Source organism: Mytilus trossulus, chromosome 7 (assembly GCF_036588685.1).
Source record: "Mytilus trossulus isolate FHL-02 chromosome 7, PNRI_Mtr1.1.1.hap1, whole genome shotgun sequence".
NCBI classification, from domain to species: Eukaryota; Metazoa; Mollusca; class Bivalvia; order Mytilida; family Mytilidae; genus Mytilus; species Mytilus trossulus.
Window position 1 is genome coordinate 14648367 of NC_086379.1, and position 18904 is coordinate 14667270.

Consider the following 18904-nt stretch of genomic DNA (forward strand, 5'->3'; position numbering starts at 1 on the left):
AAACACATCAATTATAACAGGAGAACAAAGACACAACAGAAACACTAAAATTCAACAAAAACAAAAACTATGTAATTTCTTACAAATACACGGATTATATGATTTCAAGATTCCTAGTAACGGAAATGATTGTTATTCAGATGCATGGAAGGTTTGATGCGCCTTTTTAACATATCACTTGTCACCTGTTTTATCATATCACGAGTTTTATCAACTGTAATTCGAAAATGCCTTTACTCACAGGTTTTGCAGTTATATAGATTGCATTTTTTTAAGATGAACGAATGTAATTTACGACCTTTTGTTGTAGTTACGATCAGGTCGTCGAGCTTTTTGCTTCAATCTATCACATTTGTATATTTTTTTTATGAAAATTTTAAATTATTTTTCTTTGGAACATTGCTTAGGCCATTAGGTGACCTGTAATTGTTTACAGTAGAAGCTCTAACCTCATTTCAATATAACTATGAACGTCCAACTTCTATTTAGACCCTATTGTACCAAATGACTACAATACGTAAAAGGAAAATGTTTATATTGTACGTTCGTGGCATGTCTTATCTCTTGGATATTTCTTCTAAAGTCTACTTCGTGACAAGGGAGGACAAGGTAAGACCTGCTATCTGTTAAGATTTTTATTAAATCAATCAGTAATTTCCTCGTTATTTTTTTTCTTTCGTTGATGTCTTTAACGAATATAACGCAATATAATCTCTTTTCAAATGTGCATGGGCATTTGACTTTTACATTTTGACGACACTTTGTAAATAATTTGAAACATACAAATTTCAAATAAATTGGAAGTATTAATATAAACATTCAAAGGGAATTATTGCATTTTCTTCATAAAATCGTTGTTAACAGGAAAGAAATATTTCCCTTATGTGTCCGAGTTCCTTTAAGCATGCCAAGTTGTAATAGTTTATTGTTTCTTTGCTTTTATATTGTTTCTTCTACCAATGTGATAACTCATGTTATGCGTTTTTAATGGTATAAGGACCTGAAACACCAAGATGGAAGTTCGCACTGTATTGGATACCATAAATTTCATAAGTGTTATTATAAACAACCTTATATTGATGTGTCTTCAAAGTAATCCATGAAACGTCTTCCAAAATTACTTAGTATAAAAAAGAAGATGTGGTATGAATGTCAATGAGACAACTATTTATATACATTATGTCATCAATCAAATCTAAAGCTGTGATTCAAAAATATTTTGAAACCAGCTATTCTAGATGTGATGTGAATCAGATGTGATGACTCAATATTTCCACAGATCTGCGACGGTATATAAAACCTAAGACTCTATCATCTATCAAAAGTATTAACACATTTGACTTTTCTACACGTCTCACAAGAATTCCTGATTCCAAAACAAAGCACAAAATGAAAGAGATGGTCCTGCTTTTTTTCATTAAAAAGAAGAGCCAACGCAGATACATGTATCTTTTCATAGAAATGAAACAAATCATACTTGCTTGCTTTTTTTTTTAACAAATGATTATCTTTAACTAAAATTATCAACATTTTCATTGAATTATATGAGACTGGCTTACAAGTAAGAGGTTAAGTTAGCTATAAAACCATGTTGAAAGTACCATTTTCTACATAAGGACCGATTCAGGATTTTGACAGTTGTTGCCCATTCGTTTGATAAAAAGAAAAGTCGTAATTGACGATATATATATATTACTTATTGAGGACATGTTTTTTTTACTCGAGCGTCACTGATGAGTCTTTTGTAGACGAAATGCGCGTTTAGCGAAATACAAAATGTCAAACCAGATATCTATGATGAATCTAATTCCAACAAACAATCGGTATTCACATCGGAACCAACTGTTATTTCTTCTTAACCCCTTCCCCATTATTAATTTCTGGCTGAATACATGCAGTAGATTTTTGTGAATTAGAAAACATTTGTATCTAAATCCTTAAATTGAACTTTCCGTTATAAAGATGATTTCCTTCCATTGACGTACTCACTGTTTGGTGACTATTTTGAACGTATCCATCCCTTCAAAGATACTTGTACAGTTGTGATAGTATGATATTTTGACCTTAATCCAGTAATTTACAAGGAACCGCTTTAGAACATAACTTTATTAGAAAAAAAGGTTGTCGTTTAGCTGTTCGATTTCGAACTTTCCGTTTTCAACATCGCCTGCATATAGGGTATAAGTCTCCCAGTTGATATGATATTCCGAGCTTCCAGTTTCCTATCATAATTTACATAAAAGCTTTAAACAAAGAGTTCCACAGTTAAGTTAAATAATTCCTGAGAAAAATTTACGGACGGCATAATGAATTGGTTGGCCGTTAAGAAATACCTGTTTCACAGACGAAGGAAATGGATATGTTTCTATTCTTATGCCCACAATACCGTTCTCTTTCTTCCCGAATGTGATACCAAATTAGATTTATCTACAGGTTGGCACTTACATGAGAAACACAGCGGGTTCCATCTGTGGAGCAGATTCTATTAACCCTTCGGGAGAATTAAGAGATAACTGTATTGTATTTGAAGCTTTAAGGACGTCCATCGGTAGTTTTACTGTCGTAAATTTAGTTTGGTCCCTACACTAGGTGACGTCATAGGTTTGCTTCCGACGTCAAACATAAACACCGGGCGTTTTCTGGCTTCTGTGCCGCTGCATAATGTATAAAAAAAATCATAAAAAGAAGATTTTGAGGTGCAGCATGTGAGTTTTTTTGGCTTATTATTGTAGAAATTACATGTCAATACATTCAGCAATTCAAAATGTCGGCTTCCTTATTTACAGACAAGGAGATAGAGAATTTTACGCTAACTATCATCCAATCAGAACCATTGAAACAAAATAATTGCATTAGAATCTGATATCACCTCCGATTTTTGGTGGGGTTCGTGGGCTCGTTGGGCTCCTTTCTTGTTCTTTGACTTTATTTTTGTGTTGGATCTTGTTATTTGTATTTTGGTGTTGTTTTTTTGTTTTTTTTCTTCTTCTTTTGTCAGTCTTGTCAGTTTATATCTAACTAATTAGTTTGAATGTTACTTTGATGTCCTTTTTTTTCATCAAAAGCAAACAAGATCAAGAAAACAAATGTAAATTAAAATTTAAGAACGTTAAAATCGATGAGAAGAAACCAAAAAATGTAAACGTCACAGGATTTCGACTGTGGATGAACAATTTCTATAAAACATTTTGATTGTCGTTTCTGTACTTTTCTTGTTATTTCTTTTTTTTATTGTATCTAGGGCACTATATCAATTTAAAGGTTTTGTAACTGTTATGTTTTGCTCAAATTTAAACATATTTATTTTTCATAGTAAGGGAGATAATAGATATAGGACGATGTGGTGTGAGTGCCAATGAGACAACTCTCCATCCAAATAACAATTTAAAAAGTAAACCATTATAGGTTAACTTTGTTTTCTTATGTTTTTGAAAAGCTCTAATGAATAATAAAAAAATCACAGATAGAGGAAACATCTACAAATGAATGCATGTATGAAGGCACAATTAAGTTTAATATATCTTTTAAGTGTTAGCTTTGGCAAAAGTAAATACAATATGAATATTCTTTTATCCAGAGAGAGATATTAGATTATCAGTAATATATATAATATTAGAACTATTTGGTTTGTTTTTTTTACTTTTTCAGAACACAAAATGAACTTTGCTAGTTTTGGTGAGTTTTTATTTATATATCCCGCGATAGCAGGTCGGAGAGGTTAAAAAAATATTTGTAAACTAAACTCAATTACAACCAAAGAACAATAGTTTGGTGACAACACATATATAGTTTTAAGTTCTATTCTGATTGTATAATATTTTGAAAATTCATATTCCTCTACATTGTCAAACGATGTTAGTCCAGAAGAACTACTAAAACTGTCACACACCAGCACAAAATGCATGAAAATAATTGTTTATAGATAATGATTTGATAAATGTTTGCCTAAATATTAAGGACGAAACTTATTGGGTCTGCCAGGATAAAAGGCAGGACATTTTTCTACCACTGGAAGATTATGATTTGTTAGAAAATGACAAAATGAAAACCATAAAACATACAACCTTCAAATTTCGTTGCTATAGGTTTTTTTACTTGCAAAGAGTTTGGTAATTTCTTCGCACGTCACTTATATATCATTACATCATTTTGATTGGTCGTAGCCAGTCATTGACTGGCGATTTAATTATACATCCCAAACAACCAAAGGACGTTCATTTGTATCTAAGATTTTATCATCGGATCTGAGAAATATAGTTGACCATATTTCTACTCATTGGTCAACTTTTGGAGCATTTAGAAAATGTTAAAACAAGATATAAAGAACAACGATATAAGGAGAAATTTAATATCGAACGTTTATCATGTTTATGTCATTTACAAACGAGAATCGTACAGCGTGATATCATACATGTGAGAATGTGAGGTTCTATTTTGCCATTTGAAAAATGTTTAAGTTATAATTCTGCGTTTATGTGGATAAGAAGAAACTGAGTCTATGTTATTATCACAAATGCATATCAATTTTCACGATTTTTTCAAACGGAGAGGGGCAGAGATGTATATTTGATATAAAAGTAATTACCATACTAAATATAAATCTATATAAATCAAGGTAACATAACTTTTATTGTATTTTAGGAATACTTCTTGCGTTATTGCCTTCGGTTTTTGGTAGGTATCTTTTCATCTATAAATTTATTATCTGACATTGTCATATAAGCAGGAAGGTTGGCTAGCCATAAAACTAGGTTTAGCCCACCCTTTTTCAAGCCTCTTGAATATGACAGTTGATATCAAGTAGTTTTTTCTGTTGTCGGCATTTGTTTTTGTTGCACTTCAGTGTTTCTGATGTTCCGTTCTTTTACCTCATATAGTTGATGTGTTTCCCTCAGCTTGTTTAATTTGTAAATAGTTATCAAAGGTACCAGGATTATAATTTAGTACGCCATACGCGCGTTTCGTCTACATAAGACTCATCAGTGACGCTCAAATCAAAAATATTTATAAACCCAAACAAGTACAAAGTTGAAGAGCATTGAGGATCCAAAATTCCAAAAAGTTGTAACTTATATTTTATTTCTCTCCATTGATTTGTGACTTTTACTCTTTTTCCCGGTATACTACTTTTGTTCTTATTTGTTGCTTTTATCTGTTGGTTCTTGTTGTTGCTTATTTCTCATTCCTTTCTATTGTCTTAATTAGCTGTAGCCAAATAACATAATTTGGTTACACACCTCATTAAAGAAAATTACATTTATAAGTGACACGTAACCGTCTACAGAGTTGTGAGATAATGGCTGCGAAAATATAACATTAAGTGCTTGTGTATCAATTAACTATTGTACGAAAAGTATCGTAAGATATAAAAATATACAAGGCCACAGTTAACAAAAGTAGAACACAAACAACAATGAATAATACATGACACAATTCTATCTTAGCGTACATTTAATAGAGCATGTTAACTCGGGTGTCTTGGTAGGGTCAGCGGTCAGCCTCGCCGATCAAATGTACAAATGATGTTTAGTTCTAACAATTGGATACAAGCAATTATAGGACGCCGTACGGACTTTACAAAGCTTTCACAAAAGCTACAAACTTGTATTTGTTTATTATGTTATTAGTTGCTTTGACAGATGTTATTGAAAGTATACAGGATGTAGTTTGCCATCTACACGTTGATTATATTTGTATTAAACCGAGTAGGATTATTGTAAGGTTTTTCAAAGATACGTTAACAATCTCGAATGTATACAATGTTATATCCATTCTCCTTCCATTAGTTTAAATATATTTATTCATAGTGGATTGGGAAACAAGTTGTTACAATTTATGTTTATCCTTTTCTACTTTAATGGTGTGAGTGTTGCTATGTAGCGGCATTGGCTTGCTATTTTTCAAAATCTACAAGGGTGTCTTTAACGTACAAGAGATATTCCTCTCTCTTAATACGGGCCAGTCATTTACCGTCCTCTTCCTACGGGTTATCATCGTTTCTCAAGAGCAATTACGTAAATGGTGTCAAGGGAGAGCTGAAAGTTCAGTCCCTGAAAATTGTTTCCCCGCATCGGGGATTGAAGCAGGACCCTTTGTATTTGTAGTCCGATGATCTAATCTCCATTATCTAGTGGCACGCAACAATCTTCAGAACAATGATAAATAAAGGCAACAGTAGTATACCGCTGTTCAAAACTCATAAATCCATGGACAAAAAACAAAATCGGGGCAACAAACCAAAACCGAGGGAAACGCATTAAATATAAGAGGAGAACAACGACACAACACCGAAACGCAACAGCACACAGAAACGGACCAAGCAACAGACAATACACCACGAGAATAACAAATATAACATCAAAACCAAATACATGAATATGGGATAGACAAGTACCGTGCCACGTCTTATCTCAAAAATAAGAGAAAACAGAAACGACTCAACGTTAAAATGCAACACACACACACAGAAACGAACAATATTATAACAATGGCCATCTTCCTGACTTGGTACAGGACACTTTGGCTTTGGAAAATATATCGAAAAGGAAGAATTGATGCAAAATAGAAAATGCAGAGGTAAACCTACTAGAATATTGATGTGCGATGTAGAAAACATGAATAATAAATAATTCGATTGGTAAAGACCACTCAAAAAGTATTAATGATATATTGGATTTCCGCCTTTTCTTAATCTTTTATATAGATACCAACTTATTATATAATCTTCACGATGCATATTTTTTCCGAATTTGTTTTATCTTTTTTATTTTTAAGAATGCCCATTACGGCTTCGTAATAATTGAATTTTAAAATACCAATTTCCTCCTGTGGGAATAGGTAGCAATACCAAAGATTGAAACAATATACATCAATGTGATAAAATCTTAAATTACACCAAAACACATCCCATCAAATAACACCTTTTTCAATTTCTTCTTGATTTAAGCTTCTTAATTGTGGAAGATTCTCTAGTGTTTGTGTAGCAAATGATGATTTTTAAATAAACGGAGCAGTGACACAAATTTAATCAATGTTTCTTTGTAAAATTATTTTGGAAAAACGGCAGACAAGACCATGCTGAAAATGCTAAAAGAAAGAGACCCTCCACTCTATGATAGCCATGGCGTTGTCAGGGTTTGGTTTTTTTTTAAATATAAGTTTGAATGTCCTCTGGTATTCTTCGCCCCTCTTATATTATTTGCATGATGAAAACATTTGGGTTTGTGTTTACAGCATTAAGATGTCTGAAATGTAACGAGAAGAGCACAGTTAACCTTTGTACCGAAATTGATACGTGTGATGATATCACTGAGGTAAGTCATGTGATTAAAAAGATATTAGGATATACATTATCAATTAACAAAGCACGAATCAAACAACAAAATTCAACTACATACTGCCTTCAAAAATAAAATAGTGTCTAAACACTAAACTCATAGACAACAGGCTATAGATTGTGTACGTCAGACGCGTGCTTCATCTACAATAGAATCATCAGTGACGCCCGAATAAGAAAAGAAAAAATCAAATAAGGAACAAATCTCTAAATATATTGAAAGTCTAAAAATGTTAAGAACTGATTTACTAAACATCGTCATGATTTTCCAAATAACACAAACATAAAGATGTTACATAAGACAACGACTGAAGTGGGTCCGTGTCTTGGTTCCAGTTAATGCATTTTAATCATTTATTAGATTCTTGTTCTATCACAACAAGCTCACACTCGGCTGTTAAACCAAAGTTTATAATACCACATGTATGTTAATGAAAAATATTTGACAAGGACACTATCTGATTATAATTATACATTTGTAAAATCATGAGCAACTTTTAAATTAGAAAAAAGTCTACACAACCTTAAAACCTTACCTGCTCCTAGGTAATCCCTGTTTCTTAAGGTGTTTTTGTTGTTAAGTCTTCGGTTTTCTTTGATGTATTCCGTCTTCGTCAGATTTTGGTGTTTTGCAAAAGCGTTGTCTGTTTGTCTTTCATTTGTGAGTGATTTTATGAATTCCTTTGGTATATTCTACCTCCCTTTTGGTTAATTCAAACTCACAACAACAAACTTTATGAAATAGTTAGGTCTGGGGTAGAGGAATCATATGTGTCGTAAATTTAAATGTGTATCGTATTACACGATTGTAAAACAGAATACATTTATGCCACTTTTTTTTTTCTTGATGAGTTATCTATATATACCATATAATGGGTTACTTTATGGAACAGAATACGCATTTTCCAATATTCCTATTCTTTATCCATCACTGTTTTGTGCCTAAAAAGAAAGGAACATTAGTTGGTGTTCTTTGTTTTTTTTTTTTTTTTTTTTTTTAATAATTCCATGAACTCGAAACCATAAGGAAAATTATAATAATAATATATGATTTATTCAAACCATGCCGCAAGTTAACATCTATCCAAACACACCTGGATAAGATTCAGTACAAAAATAATATGTTTTTAACCATAATTTATTTACTCTATCAGACATAATTCAATAGCTTATATATTAATGTCAAGATCAATACAACTTTTAATATATGATTATATTTTTTATTGATAGGAATGTTATCTAGAGAAAGTGACAACTGCGAATTTACAACTTGTATTTAATGGTGGTTGTAGGTCTAAGCAGGTATGTTTTGCTAGTTACTTGTCGTTACATGGTAAATTAATGCTAGTCTAAAGTTTGACAAGGTGAGGTAATATGTAACAATTGTAATGAAACATGTTACTTGATATAGTACTGCTGACATATATCATCTATATATATGCTTACTACAGTTTAAAGATCTCTAAGACTCTTATGAATACTGCACTACGTGTAAATTTGCGGTTGTAAAATTTGTTATTCTTTTGATGACGTAACATATGCTGAGCCGGAGTTTGAGGCGGAAACGTATGCTGGTTATAATTCTAAAGAGGAACTGTATGCCGATTGTATCTATAAGAAGGTCATGTATGTTTGATATACATCTGTAGAAGTTACTTATGCTTTTTATTCTTTTGATGACGTAACATATGCTGCGCATGAGTTTGAGGCTGAAACGTATGCTGGTTATAATTCTAAAGAGGAACCGTATGCCGATTATATCTATAAGAAGGTCATGTATGTTTGTTTTACATCTGGAGAAGTTACTTATGCTTTTTATTCTTTTGATGACGTAATATATGCTGCGCATGAGTTTGAGGCGGAAACATATGTTGGTTATAATTCTAAAGAGGAACTGTATGCCGATTGTATCTATAAGAAGGTCATGTATGTTTGGTATACATCTGTAGAAGTTACTTATGCTTTTTATTCTTTTGATGACGTAACATATGCTGCGCATGAGTTTGAGGCTGAAACGTATGCTGGTTATAATTCTAAAGAGGAACCGTATGCCGATTATATCTATAAGAAGGTCATGTATGTTTGTTTTACACCTGGAGAAGTTACTTATGCTTTTTATTCTTTTGATGACGTAACATATGCTGCGCATGAGTTTGAGGCGGAAACGTATGTTGGTTATAATTCTAAAGAGGAACCGTATGCCGATTGTATCTATAAGAAGGTCATGTATGTTTGTTATACATCTGTAGAAGTTACTTGTGCTTTTTATTCTTTTGATGACGTAACATATGCTGAGCCGGAGTTTGAGGCGGAAACGTATGCTGGTTATAATTCTAAAGAGGAACTGTATGCCGATTGTATCTATAAGAAGGTCATGTATGTTTGGTATACATCTGTAGAAGTTACTTATGCTTTTTATTCTTTTGATGACGTAACATATGCTGCGCATGAGTTTGAGGCTGAAACGTATGCTGGTTATAATTCTATTGAGGAACCTATGCCGATTGTATCTATAAGAAGGTCATGTATGTTTGTTATACATCTGTAGAAGTTACTTGTGCTTTTTATTCTTTTGATGACGTAACATATGCTGAGCCGGAGTTTGAGGCGGAAACGTATGCTGGTTTTACTTCAGACGGAGTAACGTATCCTGGTTATACTTCTGAGGACATAGCGTGTTCTAGTTATTTTTCTTAGGAGGAAATGTATATTGGTTATACTTTTGAGGGGGTAACGTATGCTGTTATTTTTTTAAGAGGTAACGTCTTCTGGTTATGCATCACAGGAGGTGACGTAATCCGATTGTATTTCCTTGGAGGTTAAAAATTCTTAATGTGCTTCTAAGAAGGTAACATATGCTTATTAAACTTCTGAGTTGTTACTGTATGCTGGTTATTATTCTGATGACGTAACGTATGCTGCTTTAACCCTGAAGTGATAGAGGATACAGATTGAACCTCTGATGAGCTTGAGTGTTCTGCTTTTCGGTCTCGTTTGGACGTAACGGTTGGTTAACCCTTGCTATTTAAACTGCAGAAGAGGTAACACTTACTGCTTATAGGTCTCGGGTTATACTTATTCTAAATGTTGGTCTGGATTTCAATATGCAATATGTATAGGTCTAAACCGTAATACATTCGGGTTGAAAGTCTTCATCGTAACGTATTCTGGATATATCTTGTAAGAAACGTACTCTTGTTATATGTGTAGAACGTGATGTGTGCTGGCTATAGATCTCGAAAGTAACTTTTATTCATTATATTTTTTTAAGTTAACGTTAGCTAGTTATAGGTCTATCACGATAGAAAAGTCCCTTTATCTAGGTGGATCTCCTTAATTAATTTAATCCTGATCTTAGCATTTAAATTCAAACTCAGTTGCTTGTTTTTGCATAACAAAAGACCTTTGGTTTAACATCCAAATTATCTCAAAGAATATACAACAAATTTTCAATGTTATATAGAATGCATTTATTAGTATGATACATTTACACCCATAGGTTTGTACCTTACTGCAATCTCTTGGTTTTGGAAAGAAGCGAGCGACCAGTTGCAGCAAGTGTTGTAATGCTGCAGACCAGTGTAATGCTAATCTTTGTCAGGAAAGTATGTAATAAAGTTAATAAAGGGGTGTAAATCATAGAGACAAAAAATCGTTTGCATGAAACCATGAAGAAAGGTGTTTATATTTATGGTTTATTGAATTATCAAAACGTGTTCTTTGTGCATCTATGTGTGATGCGTCAAATGCGTTTTGTTAAAATATACTTTTTTTCACTTTTTTGGTCTTTTGGAAAATGTTGTTTGTGCTGTATTTAGACCCTTCTACAACGAAATTTATTTTTATATGCACACGTATAAAAAATGCGGTTTTTATCCAACGTAATCATAGGTTTGAACGTAGTTTTCAATTTAGACTTGTTTATATTTTTCGTTTGGGCTTGAATCATATTTTCCCTCGGGTTTATATTATCAGTTCATCCTATTTTGACTGTTTAAATTCAAAAGTCTCTCATAAATTGAGGTAAGTTATATTGCCTTCCAAATACCGTTTCAATCCCTAACATCACTGAAGAGACATTTATTGTCGAAATGCGGATCTGGTGTACAAAAATATGTTGACACCTCATGTTTGTGGTATAATATCTTTGCCGCTACTTTGTTTTCTGTTTAATATTGAATTGATATTAAGATCCATTTTTTTACATCTTGTGATCAATTTATTTGGCAATTGCCAATGGCAGTCTGCAGGGTTTAAGAACATGCTGCTCGACCTGTTGGTCAATTTGCGTTTTGTTTAAATATACTTTTTCACTTTTTTGGGTCTTTTTGGAAAATGTTGTTTGTGCTGTATTTAGACCCTTCTACAAAGAAATATGTTTTACATGCACGTATAAAAAATGTGGTTTTTATCCAACGCAATCATAAGGTTGAACGTAGTTTTCAATTTAGACTTGTGTATATATATGTGTGTGTATCTGTGTGTTTGTGTGTATGTGTGTGTATGTAGCTCATAAGAACACTTACAAAATGAAACAGACTCTAGCTAGCGAACAATTAGAGAATCGACCAGACTGGTCATAATCAAAAACCGAAGACTTGTAATATTATTGTTGTCTTAAAGTCATGTGAAACGATTCTCGAGGATATAACAAATACCAATCTAGTCGGCGCTTATAGATTGATGTTGTACGGTTTTAGTTAAAGAACAGCAATACGCGTTGTTGTTTTATATATAAATAGTTGCTGTTTTATATATAAGTAAAACTTTAGCATTCTGTATACTTCCATCTTCTTGTACCCTACATTTTTATGTCTTCATTGCATCACATTACTGTTTATAGTTGAATGATGAATTACCATAATATTTTTTTTTCTTTGTCATGGCAACCTATTGTCTCGCGCTCTTTGTGAATCGGCTCTTTGTGAAAATGCTATTATTGTCAAGGTTCGAAAATAATAATTATGAGATAATATTCGTTTTGGTAGATTTGGATCGTGCTGATCACTGTTGTAATCAAAAGGGTCTTAAGAGTTTGTCGGAGTGCACACATTTTATGCAATGTCGGGATGACGAGGTATGTACCTGTTTTGGTTATGGGGTGAAATCTCATTGACGATCACACCAAGTTTCATAATTTTATTGCTATCAATAGAAACATATACTTTTAAATAATAATTAGAAACAAGATCTAAGAAATTTGAGGGAGCAAAAGGCTCGTAAATTTCATACAAAGATGAACAAAGAGTCCTTCGGCTTTTATCTGCTCTTCGGTCTGGTTGTTGTCTCTTTGACATATTCCCCATTTCCATTCTCAGTTTTACAGTTTTTCAAAAACAAATAAAGTATCGTGCAAAGTGACGGATAGGGACTTTCAGTAAACGGAAATGTATACGATAACCCCATACTTTACGTAACCACTGGTGCGTGGTTGACTAGAGTTTTTAATATAAAATAGTTTATTTTTACAGAAGTGAGGTTTAAAAATTGACTTTTGAATCTTTTTTATCTTATTTTTTTTAAAGTGAAACCATATTGGTTGTTATATATGATGCTTGGTTTACATTGATAGGAGTGTCATATGATACTTTGTTTGCATTAATATTCGTTTCAAATTGTACTTTGTAAACATTGATGGGCGCGTCGTATGATGCTTGGTTTACATTGAAAGGCGTGTCATATGATAAATTGTTTGCATTGATATTCGATTCACATGGTACTTTGTTTACATTGATAGGCCTGTCGTATGATAATTTGTTGGCATTGATAGCCGTGTCATATGATTAATTGTTTGCATTGATATTCGTTTCACATGGTACTTTGTTGACATTGATAGGCCTGTCGTATGATAATTTGTTTGCATTGATAGCCGTGTCATATGATTAATTGTTTGCATTGATATTCGTTTCACATGGTACTTTGTTTACATTGATAGGCGTGTCGTATGATAATTTGTTTACGTTGATAGCCGTGTCATATTAAAATTTTTGTTACATTGATAGGCGTGTCATCATATGATACTTTGTTTACATTGATAGGCGTGTAGCTTGAAATCGTTCCTCAGGAATACAGATATAGTGCACGATCTCGGATGTGAAAAACGAGTGGTAAGTATTCTGGGTATCTGGAACTAAATATAATTTAATAGCATAAAAATATAGTATATATACCAATACACATAATTAACAGCGCCTGGTGATGTGTTACTGGTCAGGCTAAAAACCATCACCAGGCGCTGTTAATTATGTGTATTGGTATATATACTATATTTTTGTGCTTTTACATTTTTCCCACTGATACACATAGTTAATATGGCTTCTACTAACGAAAGACGAAAGCTCCATTTGGAGCTAATGTATTAAGAGACTATAGTACACCTTTCCTATATTGCCTAAATATAATTTAATAGTTTGTACATGTATTCTAAACAAAAACCTGTACATACCAGTATTCAGTTCTATGATTACATGTTTTCTAAACTTGTACATACTTAGTAATCTGCGGACGTGTACTCTGAAAAGGATTGTGAAAAACTAGGCCAAAGATCGTACAAATTCTGTATAATAGGCGGGAAACACCAAAGGGACATTCGGAACGTATTTGTCGAAAGGAAACTGGCAACATCATAGCAAAACATAAATACGATGACAAAAAGACAAACAGGTCTACAAAACACTACATAGAAAACAAAAGGATACCTCGAGGGGTTCACATGTCACAGATCGTGTATGTCTTTTGAAATAAAGAAGAAACATGTACATTATTGCTCTTAACACTTTTAATATAACATTTCCATAATTTTGAATACATTTCTACAGAAAATCGTAGAATAAGTAAAGTACCGGTTTTACCAGTATGATAACTAAACCATTTACCAAAAAAATATTGGACACTATGAATACAGAATAGAAGTCGAGCGTTCTGGTTAAGCAAGTGCGTTTTATACTGTATAAATACCAAATTAATTTTAGCTCTTTTTTTTGTGTCCGTGTATACACCAACTGTATGTTAAAATCAAGCAGTTGATGTGCTCCTAACAAGTTACAAAGAGAAGAACAAGACAGAAAAGATACTTTCAGTAATGAAATGTTTCATTTTATTGTAGTTATGCTTGAAAGGGGGCGATAGTTTTAATTTTGGGGAAGTGATCGTGCCACCTCAAACAAAGAAAGATCAATTACCTGACGATATGCTGCTATGTCAGGCTTGTTGTAGAGGAGAGCAATGTAACGTCCAGTATGACACGTGTGCTGATATGCTTCATAGTAAGTTCCAACAAAAAAACATGTGGCTCTATGCTTTATAGTAAGTCCTACCATATAAAACATGTAGCGGTATGCTTCATAGTAAGTACCAACATATAAAAACGTGTGGAGCTATGCTTTATAGATAGTCCTACCATATAAAACATAGGCCGCGATGCTTCATAGTAAGTCCTACCATATAAAACATGTGGTGCCATGCTTCATAGATAGTCCTACCATATAAAACGTGTGGAGCTATGCTTTATAGATAGTCCTACCATATAAAACATGTAGCGCTATGCTTCATAGTAAGTCCTACCATATAAAACATGTGGTGATATGCTTCATAGTAAGCCCTACCATATAAAATATGTGGTGATATGCTTCATAGTAAGTCCTAACATATAAAACATGTGGTGATATGCTTCATAGTAAGTCCTACCATATAAAACCTGTGGTGATATGCTTCATAGTAAGTCCTACCATATAAAACATGTAGCGATATGCTTCATAGTAAGTCCTACCATATAAAACATGTGGTGATATGCTTCATAGTAAGTCCTACAATATAAAACATGTGGTGATATGCTTCGTAGTAAGTCCTACCATAAAAAACATGTAGCGCTATGCTTCATAGTAAGTCCTACTATATAAAACATATGGTGATATGCTTCATAGTAATTCCTACCATATAAAACATGTGGTGATATGCTTCATAGTAAGTCCTACCATATAAAACATGTGGTGCCATGCTTCATAGATAGTCCTACCATATAAAACATGTGGTGCTATGCTTCATAGATAGTCCTACCATAGGAAACATGTGGATCAATGCTTCATAATAAGTACTAACATATAAAACATTTGGTGCTATGCTTCATAGTAAGTACCAACATATAAAAACGTGTGGAGCTATGCTTTAAAGATAGTCCTACCATATAAAACATGTGCCGCGATGCTTCATAGTAAGTCCTACCATATAAAACATGTGGTGCCATGCTTCATAGATAGTCCTACCATATAAAACGTGTGGAGCTATGCTTTATAGATAGTCCTACCATATAAAACATGTGCCGCGATGCTTCATAGTAAGTCCTACCATATAAAACATGTGGTGCCATGCTTCATAGCAAGTCCTACCATATAAAACATGTGGTGCTATGCTTCATAGTAAGTCCTACCATATAAAACATGTGGTGCTATGCTTCATAGATAGTCCTAACATATAAAACATGTGGATCAATTCTTCATAATAAGTACTAACATATAAAACATGTGGTGATATGCTTTATAGTAAGTATCAACATATAGAAACAGGTGGCACTAAGCTATAAAGTAAGTATTAACATATTAAAACGTGTGACTCTAGGGTCCGCGTAACACTTAACAGTTCATATTTTAAAAAGTTTTCAGATTTTAGATCTTTAAAATTTTGATCAAACTTTTAAATTTCAAAATTCCAAATTTTTGCTTTTTTTTTTAATTTTTAAATTTTCACCAAATAGTAAAAATTTCAAAACTCTTAATGACGTTTTAATATTTGATAGTCTAGATATTTGATCAAACTTAAAAGTACTAAACTTAACGTGCAGTTTTGATTATTTCGGTTTTTGAAAGTTTGATGTTTTAAGTTTTTGATTAAAATATCAAAAATAAAAAAGGGACAAAAAGAGGAGTATCTGAAAGCTACGAAACGGAATAAAAGCAAAACGAAAACTTCAGAACTATTGGTTTCTACCGCGCCCATCATTTAGGAGTAACAGTGAATACTGATCAAATCGCAGTTAGTCAAATAGTATAACAGGGTTGACTATATATATATTACGATATTTTCTAAATATCGGCAATCAGGTCGGCAGATGAAATCATTGAATGTACATTTGGAACTTTAAGCTTTTATCAACCATTTCTTTATAAATTGTTGGCCTTCTAGTATTCACCTTGGAACGCTCCTGATGAGAGCTTCGGACGCATGCAATTTTTATATAACGTTTTGTTTTTATTCTTTATCGATTGCATGACGATCATATATTCTACATATAACAAGATGGAACTAAGTTGTATGAGTGTCAATGTGACAACTCTACATCCAAGTCTCAATTTGTAAAAGTAAACCAGTGTAGCAGTGAACGTAGCGCTAGCCTCGACTGTGGAAGGTTGTTGATATATTTGTTTAAACTGCTACTGTCTATACTCGACGAATTTAAAAATAAGATCAAATATAAGTAGCTTGTAGCTAAGAAACTGTTATAAGTTATCTTAATAAACTCATCATAGATATCAGGGTGTACATTTTGTATTTGCGTTAGACGCGCGTTTCGTCTACAAAAGACTCATCAGTGACGCTCGAAACAAATAAAATAAACAAGGCCAAAAAAAGTGAAATATGATTCAATAATGGTGCATTTTCAGGTGCAGATCCCTAATTTGATGAAAGAAATATTTTATTTAAGCAGATGACAAAACAAAATCCGGATTTTCCCCATACCTTATAATTTAAATTTTGAACCAAATATTTGATTGATAGCGCAGAAAGACTAAATAATTTTTTTCGCGCGATAACAAAATTCCAAAACCGACAAAAATAAACCACACTCCTTACCCCTTTTTAAAGTTCAAATGTTGCTCCCTTAGACTACTTTTGGACTGATGCTTGTAAAAAGTATGTATGCATTTATCATATATGAAGCTCCATTAGGGGTCCTAAATCCGCCATTGTTTAGAATTTGCAAATAAAAGGAAACTTTTTCTTATGAATGAAGGAATAATTCTGTATTTGTTATTAATATATTTTTAAGTTATCGTACGACAATCAACTTCTTCAATAGTTTCGGTTCACATATTTACTTGACTATAGTAGTTATAGTTATACATACTCAAACTTTCCATACAATTTGGCTTACAACGAGTTCGTCAGTTTTCATTATTACTCCTAAATGATGGGCGGTAGGAAACCAAAAAATATATGGAGCTATACTTCATAGTAATTACAAATTTATATATACAAAATGTGGTGCTTAGCACACATTTACATTTACAACATGTTACAATATGTTACAAAGTAAATGCAAACTTGGTATATACAATAAAGGCGAATTGGGCGAAATGTCAATGAGGCAGCAACGTTATAACATAAAACAAAAAAAAGAACATCTCATTATAAAAATGTAGTTTCAAACGAATTGAACAGCATCATCCATTTGTATGACCATATACAGATAAACAGTAACAATTAAGAAGCATACAGTTCAGCCCTGTGTTAAGCAACGTAAAGTTTAACATGTGTGTGTGTTTAACAGCGTATAGTTTAACCATATGTTTAACAGCGTATAGTTTAACCATATGTTTAACAGCATACAGTTTAATCATATATTTAACAGCGTACAGCTTAACCATATGATTAACAGCATACAGTTTAATCATATGTCTAACAGCGTATAGTTTAACTACATGATTAACAGCATACAGTTTAACCATATGTTTAACAGCATTCAGTTTAACCATATGTTTAACAGCGTATAGTTTAACCATATGATTAACAGCGTATAGTTTAACCATATGTTTAACAGCATACAGTTTAATCATATGATTAAATGCATACAGTTTAATCATATGTTTAACAGCATACAGTTTAACCATATGTTTAACAGCATACAGTTTAACCATATGTTTAACAGCATACAGTTTAACCATATGTTTAACAGAATACAGTTTAACCATATGTTTATTAGCATACAGTTTAACCATATGTTTAACAGCTTACTAATTTATCCTGACATGTGTTTAACTTTTTTTCGTGTAAACCTTTGTTAAACAGCGTACAGTTCATATATATGTGAATGATGTATGTCAAGTTGTTTTCAATGAGTTGTTGATTTAAAATGAGTGTGACACAGAGGCAGACGTTGTAAGACAAACAAAGTTATCACCATGATTTGCTGTAAGACGACGCACGATATAAGGATCGGCTGAAAAAACACAAAACATGTTTCTTATCACAGTAAATCAGATTCGTATTTGTGTTTGAAGACAAAGAAGTATCTCTAATGTACTATATTCATATTCGCAATCATACCATACCTCCTTAATTTTGTACAAGCTATGTTAATAAAATGCATAAAATACTTTTTAGCTGTCTAACATTTCTAATTGCTAATGTGTTTACTTTTTATTCTTTCAGGCATGATACCAGCGAACTTTACAAGATAAACAGCATTTCGTAAAGGCTTCTTCATACAATAAAGTTTGGTTAATGTGTTTGTTAGTCCATTTCGCTGAACTAGTACACATTTTTGTTTAGGGGCCGTACATACCAACCCGGAAT

General features: G+C 32.6%; 1 protein-coding gene across 1 annotated transcript; it reads left to right on the forward strand.

The window, feature by feature from the left end:
* Nucleotides 1-573: 573 nt before the first annotated feature.
* LOC134726845 (uncharacterized) lies at nt 574-18806 on the forward strand. Its single transcript, XM_063591248.1, has 10 exons — nt 574-609; nt 3649-3675; nt 4642-4674; nt 7234-7313; nt 8567-8638; nt 10836-10941; nt 12325-12413; nt 13375-13443; nt 14442-14601; nt 18761-18806. Exons 2-10 carry the CDS (start codon nt 3657-3659, stop codon nt 18787-18789), a joined length of 657 nt encoding a protein of 218 aa, XP_063447318.1. The 5' UTR covers nt 574-609; nt 3649-3656; the 3' UTR covers nt 18790-18806.
* The last annotated feature ends 98 nt before the right edge of the window (nt 18807-18904 follow it).